The following is a 21370-nucleotide window of genomic DNA, read 5'->3' as shown; positions in this document are numbered from 1 at the left end:
TTAATTGCACATCTACTGGAGCAGGACAGATGCTGAGGAATGAGACGGCCCCCTCCTCCAGACCAGTGCTGCTGCACTGCTTGGATTAACTCTCAGACCATTCTTGTTACATAGATACATTCTTCCTTCCTCTTCTCCTTCATAATTCTTCCCTCCTCTGGTCTGGTTACTCTGTTGTTGATTTAAGCAGACACAGTTAATCCATTCTCTTGATACATGCTCTATCTACAATTCTTTCTTTACTTTCCTCTCTCTCTCTGGAATAATGAAGCCGTATAGTTTCTCTGTCTGGGCTACTTTATCTTCTTTTCTATTTCCCTGCCTCCTTCTTTGTTTTCCTTTCCCTCTCTTTGGATTAAGCCCTTTAGTCTCTCTGCCTGGTCAATGTTTATTTTTTCCTTTCCTTGCCCCTGTCATTCCTCTCTTTGTATGTGCTCTTCCATCAGCACCACCTCCACCTTATTCTTTACTTGTAACTGGAGTTTCCGGTTTTTTGCCTTTTTTAGAATTTGTTTGTGTGTTTGGAAGTTTGTGTTTTCTGTTTGTTTGTTTTCCTTTCCAGGGCTACTTCAAGGAACAAATCAAGCCACAACTGGTAGAGAGTCTAAAACAGCACTATGAGTAGGGAAATAAAATAACCAAAGTCACAACAACAGAGAGCAAGTAACACTCTCAAAAAAACACCTCCTGAAGGGCTAGGCCTGGATAGTATGTGACTCCTCTTTTAATATAGCAGTGCTCGAGCAGGTGCAGAGCATATAACAAGCATCTAAAACACATAGAGGACAGAAAACTAGCCAAAATGATGAAATGGAAGAATTCTCCTCAAAAGAAATTCCAGGAAAAAATGACATCTAAAGAATTGATCAAAACAGATAGAAGCAATCTAACTGAACAGGAATTTACAATAACAAGTCATAAGATTAATTGCTGGGCTTGAAAAAAGCATAGAAGACAGCAGAGAATCTATTGCTACAGAGATCAAGGAACTAAAATAATAGGATGAATTAAAAATTCTACAAATGAGGTGCAAAATAAAATGGAGGCAGCCACAGCATGGATTGAAGAGGCAGAGGGGAGGATAGGTGAATTAGAAGATAAAATTATGGAAAAAGAGGAAGTTGAGAAAAAGAAAGAGAAAGAAACCTTGGATCATGAGGGGAGAATTAGAGAGCTAAGTGATTTAAATGGAACAATATCTATATAATAAGAATCCCAGAAGAAGAATAGAGACAGAAAGGGGCTGAAGGTGTACTCAAACAAATCATAGCTGAGAACGTCCCCAACCTGGGGGAGGAAATAGACATTGAAATCCAAGACGCACAGAGAACTCCCCTCAGACCTAACTTCAAGCGATCTTCTGCACTACATGTCATAGTGAAACTGGCAAAATACAAGGATAAAGAGAGAATTCTGAAAGCAGCTAGGGATAAATGGGCCTTAACATACAAAGGTAGACACATAAGCGTAGTATCAGACCTATCTACTGAAACTTTACAGGCCAGAAAGGAATGGCAGGAAATCTTCAATGTGATGAACAGGAAAAATATGCAGCCAAACATCCTTTATCCAGCAAGCCTGTCATTCAGAATAGAAGGAGAGATAAAGGTTTTCCCAAACAAAAACTGAAGGAATTCATCACCACTAAACCAGTGCTACAAGAGACCTAAGGGGAACTCTGTGAGTGAGATGCTGCAAGGATCACAAAGTACCAGAGACACCACTACAAACATGAAATCTACAGATAACACAATGACTCTAAACCCATATTTTTCAATAATAACACTGATGTAAATCGACTAAATGCTCCAGTCAAAAGGCATAGGGTATCAGAATGGATAAGAAAACAAGACTCACCTATTTAATGTCTACAAGAGACCCATTTTAGACCTGAGGATACCTTCAGGTTGAAAGTGAGGGGATGGAGAACTATCTATCATGCTACTGGAAGTCAAAAGGAAGCTGGAGTAGCCATACTTGTATCAGACAAACTGGACTTTAAAGGCTGTACCAAGAGACCAAGAGGAGCATTATATAATAATTATGGGGCCTATCCATCAGGAAGAGCTAACAATTATAAATGTCTATGCACCAAATTTGTGAGCACCCAAATATATAAAACAATCAATCACAAACATAAGCAATCTTATATTGGTAAGAATGTGGTAATTGCAAGGGACTTTAATATTCCATTTACAGAAATGGATAAACCATCTGGACAGAAAATCAACTGAGAAAACAATGGCCCTGAATGATACACTCGACCAGATGGAATTGACAGATATACTTAGAAGTTTTCATCCTAAAACAACAGAATATACTTTCTTCTCAAGTGCACATGGAACATTCTGCAAGACAGATCACATAATGGGTCACAAAACAGCCCTCAATAAAAATAAAAGAATTGAGATCATACCATGCACAGTTCAGATCACAATGCTATGAAACTTGAAATCAACTACAGGAAAAAGTTCAGAAAACCTCCAAATGCATGGAGGTAAAAGAATATCCTAGTAAAGAATGAATGGGTCAACCAGGCAATTAAAGAAGAAATTAAAAAATACATGGAAACAAATAAAAATGAAAATACAACAATCCAAACCCTCTGTGATGCAGCAAAAGCAGTCCTAAGAGGAAAATACACTGCAATCCAGACCTCTCTGAAGGAACAAGAAAAAAATCCCAAATACAAAATCTAACAGCACACCTAAAGGAACTAGAAGCCGAACAGCAAAGACACCCCAAATCCAGCAGGAGAAGAGAAATAATAAAGACAAGAGCAGAAATAAACCATATAGAATTAAAAAAAAAACACAAAAAACAATAGAACAGATGATGAAACTAAGAGTTGGTTTTCTGAAAAAAATAAACAAAATTGATAAACCTCTAGCCAGGCCTCTCAAAAAGAAAAGAGATAGGACCCAAATAGATAAAATCACCAAAGAAAATGGATTTATTACAACCAATCCTTCAGAAATACAAGCGATTATCAGGGAATATTATGAAAAATTATATGCCAACATCCGGGACAATCTGAAAGAAATGAACAAATTCCTTAATACCCACACAATGCCAAAATTCAAACACAAAGAAATAGAAAATTTGAACAGACCCACAACTAGTGAAGAAACTGAATCAGTTATCAAATATCTCCCAACAAATAAGAGTCCTGGACCAGATGGCTCCCCTAGGGAATTCTACCAGACATTTGAAACAGAGTGAATACCTATCCTTCTCAAGCTACTCCAAAAAATAGAAATGGAAGGAAAACTTCTGGACTCATTCTATGAAGTCAGCATTACTTTGATTGACAAACCAGACAGAGACCCCACAAAAAAGAACTACAGGCCAATATCCCTGATGAACATGGATGCAAAAATCCTCAACAAGATACTACCAAATTGAACTCAACAGCATATAAAAAGAATTATTCATCATGATCAAGTGGAATTCGGTCCTGGGCTGCAGGGCTGGTTCAATATTCACAAATCAATCACTGTGATGCATCACATTAATAAAAGAAAGGATAAGAACCATATGATCCTGTAAATAGATGCAGAAAAAGCATCTGACAAAATACAGCATTCTTTAATAAAAATTTACTCAAGTAAGTTGAGACAGAAGGAACATACTTAAACATGATAAAAACCATTTATGAAAAGCCCACAGCTAATATCATCTTCAATGGAGAAAAACTGAGAGCTTTCCTCCTGGGACCAGGAACACAACAGGGATGTCAACTCTCACCCCTGTTGGTTAACACAGTGTTGGAAATCCTAGCATCAGCAATCAGACAACAAAATGAAAAAAAAAAAAAACATCAAAATTGGCAAAGAAGTTAAACTTTCACTTTTCACAGATGACATGATACTCTACATGGAATACCCAACAGACTCCACCAAAAGTTTGCTAGAACTGATATATGAATTCAGCAAAGTTGCATGATACAAAATCAATGTACGGAAATCAGTTGCATTTCTATACACCAATAATAAAGCAAAAGAAAGAGAAATAAAGAAACTGATCCCATTTACAACTGTATCAAGAACCATAAAGGGGCGCCTGGGTGGCTTAGTTGGTTGAGCGTCCGACTTTCGCTCAGGTCATGATCTCGCGGTTCGTGGGTTCAAGCCCCGCGTCGGGCTCTGTGCTGACAGCTCGGAGCCTGGAGCCTGTTTCGGAGTCTGTGTCTCCCTCTCTCTCTGACCCTCCCCTGCTCACCCTGTCTCTCTCTCCTAGAAACAAATAAAAATATTTAAAAAAAAAAAAAAGAACCATAAAATACCTAGGAATATTTTAACCAAAGACATAAAATATCTGTATGCTCAATCTATAGAAAGCTTATGAAAGAAATTGAAGAAGACACAAAGAAATGGAAAAACATTCCATGCTCATGGGTTGGAAGAATAAATATAGTTAAAATGTCAATACTACTCAAAGCAATATACAGATTCAATGCAATCCCAATCAAAATTGCACCAGCATTCTTCTCAAAGCTAGAACAAACGATCCTAAAATTTGTATGGAACCACAAAAGACCCCAAATAACCAAAGTAATATTGAAGAAGAAAACGAAAGAAGGAAGCATTACAATCCCAGACTTTAGCCTCTACTACAAAGCTGTAATCACCAAGACAGTATGGTATTGGCACAAAAACAGGCACACAATGGAACAGAATAGGGAACCCAGAAATGGACCCACAAATATATGGACAACTAATCTTTGACAGAGCAGGAAGGAGTACCCAATGGAAAAAAAGACAATCTCTTTAGCAAATGGTGCTGGGAGAATTGGACAGGAACATGCAGAAGAATGAAACTAGACCACTTTCTTACACCATATACAAAGATAAACTCAAAATGGATAAAAGACCTGAATGTGAGACAGGAAACCATCAAAACCCTAGAGGAGAAAGCAGGCAACAACCTCTTTGACGTCAGCCACAGCAATTTCTTACTCCACATGTCTCCAAAGGCAAGGGAATTAAAAGCAAAAATGAACTATTGGGACCTCATCAAGATAAAAAGCTTCTGAACTGCAAAGGAAATAATAAAACTAAAAGGCAACCAATGGAATGGGAAAAGATAGTTGCAAAGGACATATCAGATAAAGGGCTAGTATCCAAAATCTATAAAGAACTCACCAAATTCCACACCCATAAAACAAGTAATCCAGTGAAGAAATGACAGAAGACATGAATAGACACTTTTCCAAAGAAGGCATCCAGATGGCCAACAGACAACATGAAACGATGCTCAATGTCACTCATCATCAGGGAAATACAAATCAAAGCCACACTGAGATACCACCTCACACTGATCAGAGTGGCTAAAATTAACAACTCAGGAAACAACAGATGCTGGCAAGGATGTGGAGAAAAGGGACCCTCTTGCATTGTTGGTGGGAATGCAAACTGGTGCAGCCTCTCTGGAAAACAGTGTGGAGGTTCCTCAAAAAATTAAAAATAGAATTACCCTATGACCCAGCAATAGCACTGCTAGGAATTTACCCCAGGGATACAGGAGTGCTGACCCATAGGGGCACATGTTCCCCAATGTTTACAGCAGCACTTTCAACAATAGCCAAACTATGGAAACAGCCTAAATGTCCATCAACTGATGAATGGATCAAGAAGATGTGGTTTATATATACAATGTAATACTATTTGGCAATGAGAAAGAATGAAATCCTGCCATTTGCAGCAATGTGGATGGAACTGGAAGGCATTATGCTGAGTGAAATAAGTCAGTCAGAGAAAGACCTATACATATTATGTTTTCACTAATATGTGGGTCTTGAGAAACTTAAAAGAAGACCATGGGGGAAGGAATGGGGGGGGGGAGTTACGAACAGGGAGGGAGGGAGGCAAACCATAAGAGGCTCTCAAATACAGAGAGCAAACTGAGGGCTGATGGGGGGTGGGGAGAGGGGAAAGTGGGTGATGGGCACTGAGGAGGGCACTTGTTGGGATGAGCACTGGGTGTTGTACGAAAGCCAATTTAACAATAAATTATATTTTTTAAAAAAGAAAGCAGGAACATGAGCACAGCTATGTATGACATAGTTTGTAGACATCAAAACATATAATATTTTTGATTCAATGAAGAAACCTTATGTCAATTAAAAAAAATAAAATCCAAAGAATATATGGTACTTTTTTGGCACCTATTTTTTATATACCTGGTCTTCAACATATCAATAAAAGAAAATTTATCAGAGAAAGTAATTTTCTTGAGACATTGTTTCTACTCCACTGAGTTTTTAGTTTTTTAAGTTTATTTATTTTTCAGAAAAAGAGAGCGCAGGAGGGGCCATCAGCACAGAGCCCAATGCGGGGCTCAAACTCACAAACTGTGAGATCATGAGCTGAGCTGATATCAAAAATCAGACAGTAACCAACTGAGCCCCTCCACGGAATTTTTAGAAACGTAATTATCCTATTTAAAAATGAAACCGTAAGAATGCAAACCCAAGAAACCATAGAATTCTAAGCTTACTGCAAATTGAAAGTTCAGTTTCAAATTTTCATGTTGCAAATATGAATAAATCTCTACAAAATAAAAATGGGGAAGCAACTTTCCATATCTACGCTAATATAGTTACATTTTATAATAAGTACATTTTTGGGGCGCCTGGGTGGCTTAGTCGGTTAAGCGTCTGACTTTCGCTTAGGTCATGATCTCGCGGTTCGTGGGTTCGAGCCCCGCGTCAGGCTCTGTGCTGACTGCCAGCTCAGAGCCTGGAGCCTCTTTCGGAGTCTGTGACTCCTTCTCTCTCTGACCCTCTCCTGCTCACGCTGTCGCTCTCTCTCTCTCTCTCTCTCCTAGAAATAAAAACATTAAAAAAAATTTATAATAAGTACATTTTTAATTATTTGAAAAAAATGAGGCTTTTTTCCCCATTATTTATTTATTATTTTTGAGAGAGAGAGACAGAGCATGAGCAGGGGAGGGGTAGAGAGAGGACAGAATTTGAAACAGGCTCCAGGCTCTGAGGTGTCAGCACAGAGCCCGACACAGGGCTCGAACCCAGAGAGTGAGATCATGACCTGAGCTGAAGCTGGATGCTTAACCAACTGAGCCACCCAGGCACCCCAGAATTAAGGCTTTTTAAAAAAGCACTGAAAACCTCTGAAATGCCCCTAGGGACTGGGGCATTTACATCTTATTTCTATGTTCTCTTTATATATACACACACACAGCCCAAACCCACAGACCATTACACTAAGGATAAAAAAAAAAAAACAGTGTAGCAAAGAAAAAGATCTCAGACCTATGAGCCTAAAATAAGGGCTAGTTGCTATAGTAAGACATAAAATTGGGCTCTTAAATCTTCCTGGGAGAGAAGGCAAAAACAAAAAAAACAAAAAAACCCACAATGAATTACAAGAAATATATATATCTTCATCAGGAAGGGACAATTTTCCCAACATTAAATTCTAAAAGGATTTGGTTGAAGGAATTCTGAAGAGAAAAATGTTGCTTCTTATATTAATTCTCCGTAAAAACTGAATGCATGTTTTAAAACATAATTCTTAACAGCTATATACATGAAAAATGTATAGATGTAATAGAATGAACATTCCTCTATATACCTAAAATCCAGTTTCAACATTCATTAACTCACAGCCAACTGTTAGTTTTAAAAGAATTCTTGTAAAGCTCTTATAACGTATTTTTTTATTAAAAAATATGGTTACTCTGTTTATCCTAAATCAAATTCACAGCCATCAGTAATCACCATTGCCTTGCTTTTATCATATTTTTTGAAATTACATAGCTAAAACACGTTAAAGTTAAATTTTGGAAGTAAAAGTTCAACATTGATATTTAGGAAGAATTTTAATAGTAAGAAAAAAGTATTTCAAATATCCTGTATTCTAAAGTTGTTGGTTACATGACAATATATTTAGTCTTATTTAGTAGAGGTCTCAATAACAGCACTTACCTGTGGCAAGTAAAAAAATGTGTTTAACTAGCAAAGTCAAATGACTGAAACTAATGCAAATAACTTCTAATAAACACTATTATTGTTTGTTACCTGTTAACCAAAAAATACACCAAATAATGTTAATGAAACTGTGTGGCCTATTCTTACTAACAGACCCTTATTAATTTCTCTATCCTTCTCATCGCTATTGCAAAGTCTGGACCTACATGCTGTGGGCTTCCCCCATAACACTTTTAGCCAAGTAGTGCCAAACCCAAGCTTTCTAGGATACCTCTTCTCACCCTCAGATAACCATACTGGCTCCCAACTTCCTTGCAAGCCTGAGACCCACTTCCACATCTCCTTCATGGATCCAAACACATGCTCAGGCCACAACAGGTATCAGGAAGGTACTGTATAAAGTACTTTGTTTTTGGATTACCCATGAGTTGTTTTGGCCCATTAACATAGATAATCAAGAGTTGACTGCACTAGACAGTACTATCTCAGCTGATCATCAATGTGAGGAAAACATCTGCAAATAGCTACAGTGGATTAACTCAATTCAGATGGGTGTTTTCAAATATGTCTCAATTTTTTAATTATAAGTTAATGTTTCAAATAAGCATTTCATTATTCATTTAAATAATCTGTCATTTACAAACAGGTTTTAAATTATTCATCTTTCATAAAACAAATTAGTTACTACTAGATGGTAATTTTCAGGTATTCATTTTTTTAAAAATGACATAAACTATATGTAAGAATTTAAGAACTGTATAAACCCTACCTTCTATGAATAATTACATATTGATATCCTTTTGTAGGATTTCCTTAATTTAAAACTGAATTTTAAACAAGACTATAAAGTTTTTTGTTTGTTTTTAAGTAGGCTTCATGCCCTGCATGGAGCCCAATGTGGGGCCTGAACTTACAACCCTCAGATCAAGGCCTGAGCTGAGATCAAGAGTTGGACGCTTAACTGTTAGACTAAATCACACAGACACCTCAAGGCTACAAAGTTTTTTAAACAAACAAACAAAAAAATTACCTGGAAGCCTGGGTGGCTCAGTTGGTTAAATGCCCAGATCTTGATTTCAGCTCAGGTCATGATCTCACAGTTCATGAGTTCAAGCCCCCAGTTGGGCTCTGCACTGACAGCACAGAGCCTGCTTGGGATTCTCTCTCTCCTCCTCTCTCTGCCCCTCCCCTGCTCACACATGCATGTTCTCTTTCTCTCGAACTCAGAAACTGCGAGACCATGACCTACGCTCAAGCCGGACGCTCAACTGACTGAGTCACCCAGATGCCCTAAACATAAAATCTAAAAAATATATAAATAAATGATAAAAATTAAACTGCCATCCTTAAACTACCTAAGGTAATCTACATCAAGAACCTATCCTAATGGCAATGAGAAACAATGAAATCTGGCCATGTGCAGCAACATGGATGGACCTTGAGGGTGTTATGCTGAGCGAAATAAGTCAGGCAGAGAAGGACAAATATCATATGTTTGCACGTATAGGAGGATTAGGAGGAAATTGACGGAGGAACAAGGGGGAGAAGAAGGGCAGAAATGGTGGGGGAAAGGGAGAGAAGCAAACCATGAGAGACTCTTGAATGCTGACAAAAACTGAGGACTGATGGATGTGGGGGGGGGATGGGCATGGAGGAGGACACTTGTGGGGATGAGCACTGAGTGTTATGTGGAAACTAATTTGACAATAAACTATTAAAAAAAAAAAAAAAGAACCTATCCTAATACTTCTTATGGATATGGTAGGTGTGGTGTAAATTAGTGCACTACTTCATACTATATTAATTGTTTAGTACAAAAAAAAGTCATATACTAAATATTCATAATCAATTCTATCTTGTTTTTCAAAACCTCTGCCATTCAGGAAGTTACTACTTTGTTGTATTGAACTATTTCTTCCTGATACACAGTTGCCAAAGTCTATGGAATTCCCATCCTCATATTCTTTTTTTTTTTTCTGATTTCTTTTCTTTAAATGTTTTTTTACAAATAGTTTATTGTCAAGTTGGTTTCCATATAACACCCAGTGCTCATCCCCACAAGTGACCCTCCTCCATGCACATCCCCTCCCCCCCACACACACCCATCAGTCCTCAGTTTGTTCTCAGTATTCAAGAGTCTTTCATGGTTTGCCTCTCTCCCTCTCCCCCACTATTTCCCCCCTTCTTCTTCCCCTTCGTCCTCTGTTAAGTTCCTCCTAATCCTCCTATACGTGCAAACATATGGTATCTGTCCTTCTCTGCCTGACTTATTTCGCTCAGCATAACACCCTCAAGATCCATCCATGTTGCTACACATGGCCAGATTTCATTCTTTCTCATTGCTATGTAGTATTCCATCATAGAGATAAACCACATCTTCTTGATCCATTCGTCTGTTGATGGACACTTAGGCTCTTTCCATGTTTTGGCTATTGAGAGTGCTGCTGTGAACACTGGGGTACACGTGCTCCTATGCATCAGCACTCCTATATCCCTTAGGTAAAGGGATTCCTAGCAGTGCGATTGCTGGGACATAGGGGAGTTCTATTGTTAGTTTCCTGAGGAACCCCCACACTGTTTTCCAGAGGGGCTGTACCAGTTTACATTCCCACCAACAGTGTAGGAGGGTGCCCATTTCTCCACATCCTTGCCAGCATCTAGAGTTCTCTGATTTGCTCATTTTAGCCACTCTGACTGGTGTGAGGTGGTATCTCAGTGTGGTACTGATTTGTATTTCCCTGATTCCCATCCTCAGATTCTAATTCAGAATAATTTAGGAAATAGTTCAGTTATATCAGAGTGATGGAGGATTGAGGTCAGTGGGGCACAGATTGAGGTGAATAGCAAAGCCAGAAGAATAGAAAGAGAAAAAGCAAATATAAATCAACTTCAACTGTAAGAACCTCAAAAGAATAAAGAATTCATTCCACATGGAAAATAGCTCAGAAATCAGTACTACTATTTTACAGATGAGAAAACTGAAGTTTGAGTCAAATGTCACAGAAGTCAGAAGAACCAAAGTAAAACCTAGATCCTGACCCTCCCCACTCCCAAACAAATGGAGAAAAGAGGTAGAGCACTAGGAGGCTGAAAAATGATAAGGTTCCTACCCAGGACACAGAAAAAAGATACTGATGAGGAAAGAAATCAAATACCTCAGTTATCTAGTACCTCCTAGTCTTGAACCACTCTACCAGACAACCCTTAAAAACAAGTCTTAATACCAATTAGCATTTCAATAAACGTGTGATCTCATCTTTGACCTAACCAAACCTCCATTTCTTTCCTTCTTCAACACAATCTTCTCTCCAAATCTCTGAACCTAATACTTTTGCTCACATGGACAAAAAAAAGAAAGAAAAAAGAAATCTTAGTCTCAAGATATCATAAGAATGTTCTGGCTCCCTCTAAAAACATAATAATATTCTTAATAAAGCATAATAATAACAAATACAATTACCAAACATTAGAAAATAACAGTATTTAAGACAAGGGCTTGGGGCGCCTGGGTCGGTTAAGCGTCCGACTTTCGCTTAGGTCATGGTCTCGCGGTTCGTGGGTTCGAGCCCTGCGTCAGGCTCTGTGCTGACAGCCAGCTCAGAGCCTGGAGCCTGTTTCAGTCTGTGACTCCCTCTCTTTCTGACCCTCCCCTGCTCACGCTGTCTCTCTCTCTCTCCTAGAAATAAATAAAAAACATTTTAAAAAAATTTTTAAAAAATTAAAAAAAAAGACAAGAGCTTGCAAACTATAGCCTACATGCCAAATCTGTCCTGTAGATTGTTTTTATATGACCTACAAGTTAGTATAGCTTTTAAGCATTTTTAAATAGTTGTTTAAATACACACACAGAGAGAATAATATAGGACTAATACCACATATGTGGCCCACAAAGCCTAAAATATTGATTAACTGGCCCTTTACACAAAAAGGTTTGCCAAAACTTGTATTCAGAGTATTTACTAAGTATTTGCATTGTAAACAGAAAATATTTTCTCATACTATAATCTTTCAGTCTAAAGAGTATCAAATAGCTCTGATGTTCCATTGACTTTTATTTTTTAATGTTTATTTATTGAATTAATTTATTTTTGAAAGAGAGGGAGAGGAGAGGAGATGAGAGGAGAGGCGAGGCGAGGCACAGGGAAGGGAAGGGAAGGGAAGGGAAGGGAAGGGAAGAGGAGAGGAGAGGAGAGGAGAGGAGAGGAGAGGAGAGGAGAGGAGAGAAGGAGAGAGAATCTGAAGGAGGCTCTGCACTGACAGTATGGAGTCTGATGCGAGGCTCGAACTTACAAACTGCAAGCTCATGACCTGAGCTGAAATCAAGAGTTGGACACAACCAACCTAGCCACCCAAGGGCCCTCAATTGACTTTTAAAACAAAGGACTCTATCTGTGCATTAAGCATAACTGAAAATTATTTGAATCCTTAAGGCAAATACTAAAAACTATATAATTTTTTAAATTTACTCATTTCTTAGCTATAACCTCCATCAGCCCATTTCTCCTATTCAACCTTGTCACCCAGCATACTCTTTTTCATAGACTTAACAGGTGTACAGCTGCAGATCCCTCCCCCTTCCAGGGATTGTTTAACTTCAAATGAAGAAGAGTCAACATATTCTTGACACCTCTGACTCAAGCCCCTGTTATTTTTTTTGTTTTGTTTTTTAAGTTTATTTATATACATTTGAGAGAGAGAGAGAAAGAGAGAGAGAGAGAAAACGAACCAGAGAAGGGACGGGGTCGACAGAGGATCTGAAGCAGGCTCTAGGCTCTGTGCTAATATCAGAGAGTCCAATGTGGGATTCCAACTCATGAACCATTAGATCATGACCTGAGACGAAGTCTGATGCTTAACCAACTGAGCCACCCAGGCGCCCTTGGCCCCTGTTACATCTGACCTACTAATCTCTATCCATTCATCTCTCTCATTTTTCACTAACTCCACTAAAACAGCTTTAAAAGACAATATTAATTAGACTATTAATTATTTGTATATTTATGTGACACTCAAAAATAAAATGTTCTCATTAACTGGATTAATACATATATTTACAATTTACAGTAGGCTTATTCACCTTCCTCCTTAAGACTACTACCCTTCTCTACCAAAGTAGTACAGAATTCTAATAAAAAAACAGATGATTATCAGGGCACCTGGTTGATTCAGTCAGTAGAGCATCTGACTCTTGATCTCAGAGGTATGAATTTGAGCCCCATGTTAGGTACAGAGATTACTTTTAAAAATCAGATGAGTATCTTTCATTATTATTTGTTTATTGTCATCATCTATCTTCACAACCTCTCTTACTTTCACAAATTAATAACAAGTTGTTCACCCTTCTTAGGAACTCTATTAATGTCTCTTCTGCATTTGCACTTTTCTTCTCACTATCTTTTTTGGTCCTTTGCTAAGACTTCAAATATGCAGAAATTTTAAGACTCTTTAAGCGTAAACCCCCAAATTCTCTATCAGATTAGTAATATGTCAACATCCCTCCTTTTACAGAACCAAGTTCATCTATTCCATTATTATTATTTCTTCTAAGGGGTCAATTCTGAATAAAATTTGTCTCTCACTCATTAAGCTTACCAATTCTTTGAGGGTTTGCGGGGTTTTTTTGGGAGGGTGTTGGGGTTTTTTGTTTTTTACTTTAAGAGAGCAATAAAGCAAGCAGTAAATTATACAAGGTCTACAGAAGTTCATATGGGGTGTAAACAAAATCTTATAGTAGCAACTACATAGTTAAGATTAAATAGTATTAAATAACAGGAAATCCCTCTAAATTACTTTGGTGAACTCTCAAATAACAAATATAAGTGAGTCCTCTCATATCTAGTTTGATTATCTGGACTGTATTTTATTTAATTACATAAATTAAGCTTCAAACTTTGAAAAATTGTTGGATTAATCAATTTCAGAAGTATCCTGAACTCTTAAGGTATACAAAAGAAAATATAATGCACACTTTTTAAAATAATGCACATTTTAAAACTTGTTATTCCAGAAGAGTTCTAATCATGTACATCTAAAAGAGTGTTGGGTACTACATCAAGTTACTCAGTAACAAGAATGCTAAACCAGAAAACCTCTAAAGATCTCATCAAAGAGAAGCAAGCAGATCAAAACCTTTACCTTTTTAATGTTTTTTAAAATTTGTTTTGCAATTAAAATTGGCTTTTCACTGCAATATTATTTAAATGGCCCCAAAATACAGAAATGGTTATTAAAGTTAAGACATATACACGAAACATTATACAGCCACTGAAAACGTTCATGAAGAGCTTATAACATCCTGAGAAGATGTGTTGTCATAGTATTTTAAAAGAGCAAAACCCAAAATTCTATACATAATATAATCACAGCTACATTTTTAATACTACTTACAGGAAAAAAGTATTGTAATAATGTAAAGCAAAGTATTAAAGGTAAAAAATTTGAACAATGATAAAAAGGATTGTTTTTCCATTTTTTTCTTTTTCTGTATTTTAAAGGAATGGCTTTTACAATGGAAAAAAGTATAATCACTTCTTGGCCTTTTGGCTAAGATCAAGTGTAGTACAATGGAAAAAAGTATAACATTAAATTTGTTTAAGTTTTATATAAATATACTTTTATAAGTTCACTTAGATTAACATTTCCATTATTGAGATATGGTACCCCTGGTAAACAAAAGTCTTACCAATAGGAAAAAAAATGTAAAGAAGTGATTAGGCCATCACATTAATTTTTTCTTGAAGATAAAGAAATGTGAAATTCAGTAAAAGTTGGAAGAAACAATTTTCACTCAAAGATGATTATTTTAACATGACTACTGAATTTTAATAAAACCATTAAAATCTGCTTCCCTGTCAAAATCACAGAGAAGAGAATCACTCCACAAAAAGACAAAAGTCAAAAACAACATGATACTGAATTTGTATTTTCAAAATCATACATGTGAGTTAACTCACATGATAAAGGCTTCCAGCATTATACAGACTGTTTGTGTTTATAGTGTTCCTTACAGGTAAAACAGAAAAACAGTGTGGTCTCACTTGTGAAATATGATTGATTGAAGATTCCATCCTCCGTAGCTGGGATGCTTGGATATCCAGCATCTGCAGGACATTGTTAGCCAAGGTATTTATCAGATACGCAACACTTGCTAAGGACTGGGTGGTGTAGGCTTTGGTTTCTTCTAGAGCTCGCTGCTTATCTGCTGACTAAAGGGGAAAAAAAAATCATCAATTTAAAGATAACCGATTATATCAATCTAACTCTACAAAAATACTCATAAAGTCCATTGTTTCTGAATCTCCATACACTAGTTTAAAATGTTCTGAATGTTAAACCCAACACTACTGGTGGAGTTAATTAATATTTTCATGTTAAATAGATACATCTTTGTATAGATACATAAAATCCTGTAGCCATTATTTTAAAAATGAGATCCACTGGATATTTTGAGCAATGGCAGCAAGTATATAACTTCTCAAGATCACTGTTTGGAAAGGTAGCATTGATGTGAATGTATAAATTCTAGCATCCCTTCTTCTATTTTCCAGAATCTGTTCTTTCCTTCCATCCTAAATGTGAAATGTGGGTATAATGTAATGTCTCATTAAAGTCTTAATAATGATAAAACAATTATGATAATGATAAGTAAAAGTGACAATGTAAATATAGGTAATAATTATGGCAGATAATGAGAAATTAAAATGAAAATAATTAAAGAAATCTTTCTTCTCAATCACTTTAAGTGCTGTAACTCTATGGGACATAAATTGTCAAGTATCAAACTATGGTTGAAGCACAGAGTACACAGTAAAAAGTGGTTAACTCATTATTTCCAAGATCACAAGGCAAAACAATGGTAAAGATACGTATTCTATGTTGCTAAATGCTAGACACCATATACTATAGAAAACACTTTGGTTCAGGGTGCCTGGGTGGCTCAGTTAGTTAAGTGTCTGACTTCGGCTCAGCTCGATTTTGCAGTTCATGAGTTCCAGCACCATGTCGGGCTCTGTGCTGACAGCTCAGAGCCTGAAGCATGCTTCAGATTCTGTGACACCCTCTCTTCTGCCCCTCCCCCACTCACGCTCTGTCTCTCAAAAAATAAACATTAAAAAATTTTAATATAAATAAAAAGACTGTGGTTCAGTAGAAAGTACACAAGCCTCTAAACCAGAAACCCTTTATCTTCATGTCATCTCTAGTATTTATTACAATGTATCAACTTAGACAAGATTAAGAGTTTCGCAATTTCCTCAATTTGAAAGAAGAGATAAACCTCTACATTAACCATTCTAAGTAGCATGAACACCAAGTAAGATAATGAATGTAAAACAACTTTCTAAAACTACAAATCATTAATATAACAAATATATCTCTTTGAGTGGTCATTAATCAAAGCCTGCTATATTCCACTCTCCTCTCTCTCCTACACACTACAGGAGTAAAAATTAACAAAAACAATTAATAAAAACTACAGGAGTAAAAAAAGATATGCTTTTTCCAGGGAGACCAAAATTTGTTTGAAGAAGCAGCAGTCAACAAAATAATCAAATTATATTCAGTTTAACTTGCAAAGAGTTAAGGATAACTATACTAGCTTTTTCCCCCTTTTCTATCCTAATCCTTAGTATCCTTAGTATTAATACTTGAATTAACAACAGAGTTGAAACCAAATTTGGTAGAAGATAAATACTTAAAAAAAAAAACAAAACCACCATACAGATTCTAGATTCTGATTATACATGTAAGGAGCTTGGAAGTCACTATTCCATCCTAACATATAAAAAGCTCAACACAATGAAAACAATCAACAACTTTTCTTAAATTCACAGTAAAAGCAGGAAGTCATTAACATTTTTCAGACATTACTCCTAATCATAGTATTAACCATAGAGAGAATAATTAAAAATTAAGATACTTAGATAATTTGACAGTATGCCTCAAAGGATCAAGGGGATGAATATTTGGACAAATATTTTCAATGTATCCTTTTTATTTGACATTTTTTGAAAAGCAAATATTATCACTTCATGCTCTGCTTTTGTTCCTAGTATATGTATGAAATCATGTAGCTTATTGATCATAAAAGATATGAGAGACCCTTTTGTATTAGGTAGGCTTTGTACATACCTACTTTTCTGCATTAGACTGAAGACCCTGTAATGTAAAATATACGAAGAAAATCTAAAAGAAATGCTTTTTGTGGCTGATATAATATTGATGTAAATACATGAAGTATGTATTTAGGGCATCATTCTTCTGCATTGAGTCAGGCAAAGGAACATTCTGAATTTTATAAATAAATTGCTATACCAATTGCTCTTTAAGGAAAAAAAGTTGGAAGCCCATTAAAATCCTGATGTATCTTCATAATAGTGAAGTCCTGAATATCAGCTCATGTGTATGTAATAAAATAATCTCCAAAGATATCAGAGAAAAGTATAGCTCTTTCTTAAAAGGGCATATATTTATTGTACACTCAATTGGCCTCAGTCTTGAAAACCAAAGAAAGCACAATTCTCAGACTGATTGTATCAGAATAAGAAAAATGCTTTTTAAAAAAATGTTTGTTTATTTTTGAGAGAGAGAAATAGAGTGCGAGCAGGGGAGGGGCAAAGAGAGAGAGTGGGAGATACAGAATCTGAAGTAGACTCCAAAGCAAATTAATGAGATAAAAGGGGCAAACTTAATATATAAATAGTGCACTCACATGAAATGGTAACCAAATGTTCACTACATTGTGCTGTACAAGCAAACAAAAGTTTTTTTTAAAGGGTTTGCAATAACGTAAACTGGAGACTCGAATCATTCCAAGGAACCCCCATAGGGCAAGCCCATCATACACTCTGTAATACTACTCAAAAAAATCTATAAACTGGGGCACCTGGGTGGCTCAGTAGGTTGGGAGTCTCTTATTTTTGCCTCAGGTCATAATCTCGTGGTTCTTGGGGTCAAACCCTGCATCCAGCTCTGCACTGACAGTGCAGAGCCTGCTTGAGATTCTCTCTCTCCCTTATTCTCTCAAGATAAACAAACATCAGGGGCGCCTGGGTGGCTCAGTTGGTTAAGCTCATGGGTTCGAGCCCCACCTCGGGCTCTGTGCTGACAGTTAGCTCGGAACCTGGAGCCTGTTTCAGATTCTGTATCTCCTTCTCTCTGACCCTCCCCTGCTCATGCTGTGTGTGTCTCTCTCAGAAATAAATAAAAACATTAAAAAAAATTTTTTTAAAGACAAACATTAAAAAAAGAATCTATAAACCTACCACAATATTCAAATTTCAAGGATTACTAAGTTTTGACAAAATATTATCTGTGACATTAGTGTTCCTGACTTAAATTTTATTAATTTAGTTTTGTTTTATTTACAAACTTATTTCATATTTATAGTTGTTATAAGAGGTGTAATTTTAAGTGGCTTATATCTAAGTTTATGTTTGAATATTAAATAACATTAGCATAAAAATTACATTTATTTTTCAAAATAAATGAAGTCAACAAAGGCAGTCAGATTTCTTTCTTCCCATTTAAAAGGGTTTGTCCTTTAGTTAAGCCTAAGAATTACTATGTCAGTTCATATGTAATTATGAAAAAAGAATGTAAATACAGTCCTGTAAACATTAAGGGTTTCACTGTTTTGATCTAAGCTTATATAAATTCCACTACATTTATAGCTTTAAATCTATTTTAGAAAAATAATCAAATATGAAAAAGGCACAGACAAGGGTGTTCACAGACACAGTTAATGGGGAAGGAAAAAAAAAACGTGATTAAATAATACATTTATATAGTACATATGGAAGTAATGAAAATAGTATAGCTATATATTACTGAGATATATATCTACAAAATAACTAAGTGCAAAAGAGTCACTTATGGGGCACCTGGGTGGCTCAGTCGGTTAAGCGTCCGACTTCGGCTCAGGTCATAATCTCGCGGTTCGTGGGTTCGAGCCCCGTGTCGGGCTCTGTGCTAACATCCAGCTCAGAGCCTGGAGCCTGTTTCAGATTCTGTGCCTCCCTCCCTCTCTGACCGTCCTCTGCTCATGCTGTCTCTCTCTCTCTCTCTCCTCCTTCCCTCTCTCTCTGACCGTTCTCTGCTCATGCTGTCTCTCTCTCTCAGAAATTAAAAAAAAAAAAACATTAAAAAAAAAAAGAGTCACTTATGAAGCAACTTTAACACAATCATCCTGATTCTGTAGGTGCCTGTATGTAAAAAGGAGCACAAGACAAGAGGAAAAAAATAAGACCCAAAATATCAACATGAGTTTCCTCTGAATGTTGGGAATATAGTTTATTTGGGTCTTCTGATAAAAATCACTTCAAGTAAGTATTAACTTGCTGTGTCAGAAAAAATAAAGCTATTATTTTTTTAAGTTTATTTATTTATTCTGAGAGAGACAGAGAACAAGCAAGGAAGGGGCAGAGAAAGAGGGAAGGAGAGAATCCCAAGCAGGCCTCACAATGTCAGCATGGAACCCAATTTGGGGCTTGACCTACAAACTGTGAGATCATGACCTGAGCTGAAATTAAGAGTTGGACACTTAACTGACTGAGCCACCCAGGAGCCCCAGAGCTATTACACTTTGTTTTTTTTTTTTACTGTAACACATGCATTAATACAAAAGAAGAAAAACTTAAAATTAAGTGTTCTGTCCTAGTCAACTGTAAGGAATATTTGTAAGGCGCAAACGTTCCAAAAACAATTTTTTAATTAATCTTTCTGAGGTTTTATAAGAATCTAGTATAACAAGAGCTGATATTCTAAGTCTGAGATTTTTGTGCTCACTTCAGCAGCATATTTACTAAGTTTGAGATTTTTCCCCTAAAAAATGTTCAATAAAAGCGGAAATATTCTTTCAGTAAAAATGGTATCAGAATTTCTACTTTATCTTTAACAGAGAAGCCTATTAGTTACAAAGAAGCTACAATATCTTATTTCCTGTAAAAGAAACTGTATATTACATAAATAGAGGTTGTTTTGCAGTTCCTAAGCAGTAATGTCTGGTAAGTAAGTGCCTGTGACTGACCTTTGCTATAAATGTATTTAAGTACTGACTAGATGACAGTTAGATAGTTCATGCACTAAAGGCAATATGACACTTCAACCCAGTTATTTAATATTCCTACTTAAATGAGATTAAGTTACTGAAAAAAGAAAAAACCTTTTAGAAAAGGGAAAGTTATCATAGGTTTATAAAAAAAAATTATAATGTATGCTCTGGTAAAAACAATCTTACAGATTCTTTTTCTTTTTTCTTAGTTTATTGTCAAGTTGGTTTCCATAGAACACCCAGTGCTCATCCCCACAAGTGCCCTCCTCCATGCCCATCACCTCCCTTCCCCTCTCCCCCACCCCCATCAGCCCTCAGTTTATTCTCAGCATTCAAAAGTCTCTCATGGTTTGCTTCCCTCCCTCTCCCCAACTATTTTTCACCTTCTCCCCTCCCATGGTCCTCCGTTAAGTTCCTCCTAATCCACCTATATGTGCAAACATATGGTATCTGTCCTTCTCTGCCTGACTTATTTCGCTCAGCATAACACCCTCAAGTTCCATCCATGTTGCTACACAGGGCCAGATTTCATTCTTTCTCATTGCCAAGTAGTATTCCATTCTGTAGATAAACCACATCTTCTTGATTTATTCATCAGTTGATGGACACTTAGGCTCTTTCCATGTTTTGGCTATTGTTGAGAGTGCTGCTATGAACACTGGGGTACATGTGCCCCTATGCATCAGCACTCCTGTATCTCTTGGGTAAATTCCTAACAGTGCTATTGCTGGGTCATAGGGGAGTGCTATTAATTTTTTGAGGAACCCCCACACTGTTTTCCAGAGGGGCTGCACCAATTTACATTCCCACTAACAGTGTAGGAGGGTGCCCATTTCTCCACATCCTTGCCAGCATCTAGAGTTCTCTGATTTGCTCATTTTAGCCACTATGATCGTCAAGAGGTGGTACCTCATTGTGGTTTTGATTTTTATTTCCCTGATGATGAGTGATGTTGAACATTGTTTCATGTGTCTGTTGGCCATCTGGATGTCCTCTTTGGAGAAGTGTCTGTTCATGTCTTCTGCCCATTTCTTCACTGGGTTGTTTGTTTTTCAGGTGTGGAGTTTGGTGAGTTCCTTATAGATTTTGGATATTAACCCTTTATCTGATGTGTCATTTGCAACTATCTTTTCCCATTCCGTTGGTGGCCTATTAGTTTTGTGGGTTGTTTCCTTTGCTGTGCAGAAGCTTTTGATCTTGATGAGGTCCCAATCGTTTATTTTTGCTCTTGATTCCCTTGCTTTTGGGGATGTGTCAAGTAAGAAGTTGCTGCGGTGGAGGTCAAGGAGGTTGTTTCCTGCTTTCTCCTCTAGGGTGTTGATAGTTTCCTGTCTCACGTTCAGGTCCTTTATCCATTTTGAGTTTATTTT

At 36.7% G+C, this 21370-nt stretch overlaps 1 protein-coding gene and 1 pseudogene across 14 annotated transcripts in view; one reads left to right on the top strand and one right to left on the bottom strand.

The window, feature by feature from the left end:
* Positions 1-21370, bottom strand: part of ABI2 (abl interactor 2) — a 115423-nt gene that overhangs the window by 48670 nt on the left and 45383 nt on the right. For all 14 annotated transcript variants that reach the window (XM_077747653.1, XM_077747656.1, XM_077747659.1 and 11 more), the window contains exon 2: positions 14989-15156. In XM_077747653.1, the coding sequence (XP_077603779.1) occupies positions 14989-15156 (168 nt within the window). The remainder of the gene's footprint in view (positions 1-14988; positions 15157-21370) is intronic.
* Positions 14475-14616, top strand: LOC144217922 (U2 spliceosomal RNA; annotated as a pseudogene).

This window comes from Crocuta crocuta, unplaced genomic scaffold, assembly GCF_008692635.1.
Source record: "Crocuta crocuta isolate KB4526 unplaced genomic scaffold, BGI_CrCroc_1.0 scaffold159, whole genome shotgun sequence".
In the NCBI taxonomy this organism is placed as follows: Eukaryota; Metazoa; Chordata; class Mammalia; order Carnivora; family Hyaenidae; genus Crocuta; species Crocuta crocuta.
This window is presented reverse-complemented; position numbering and strand designations above follow the sequence as displayed.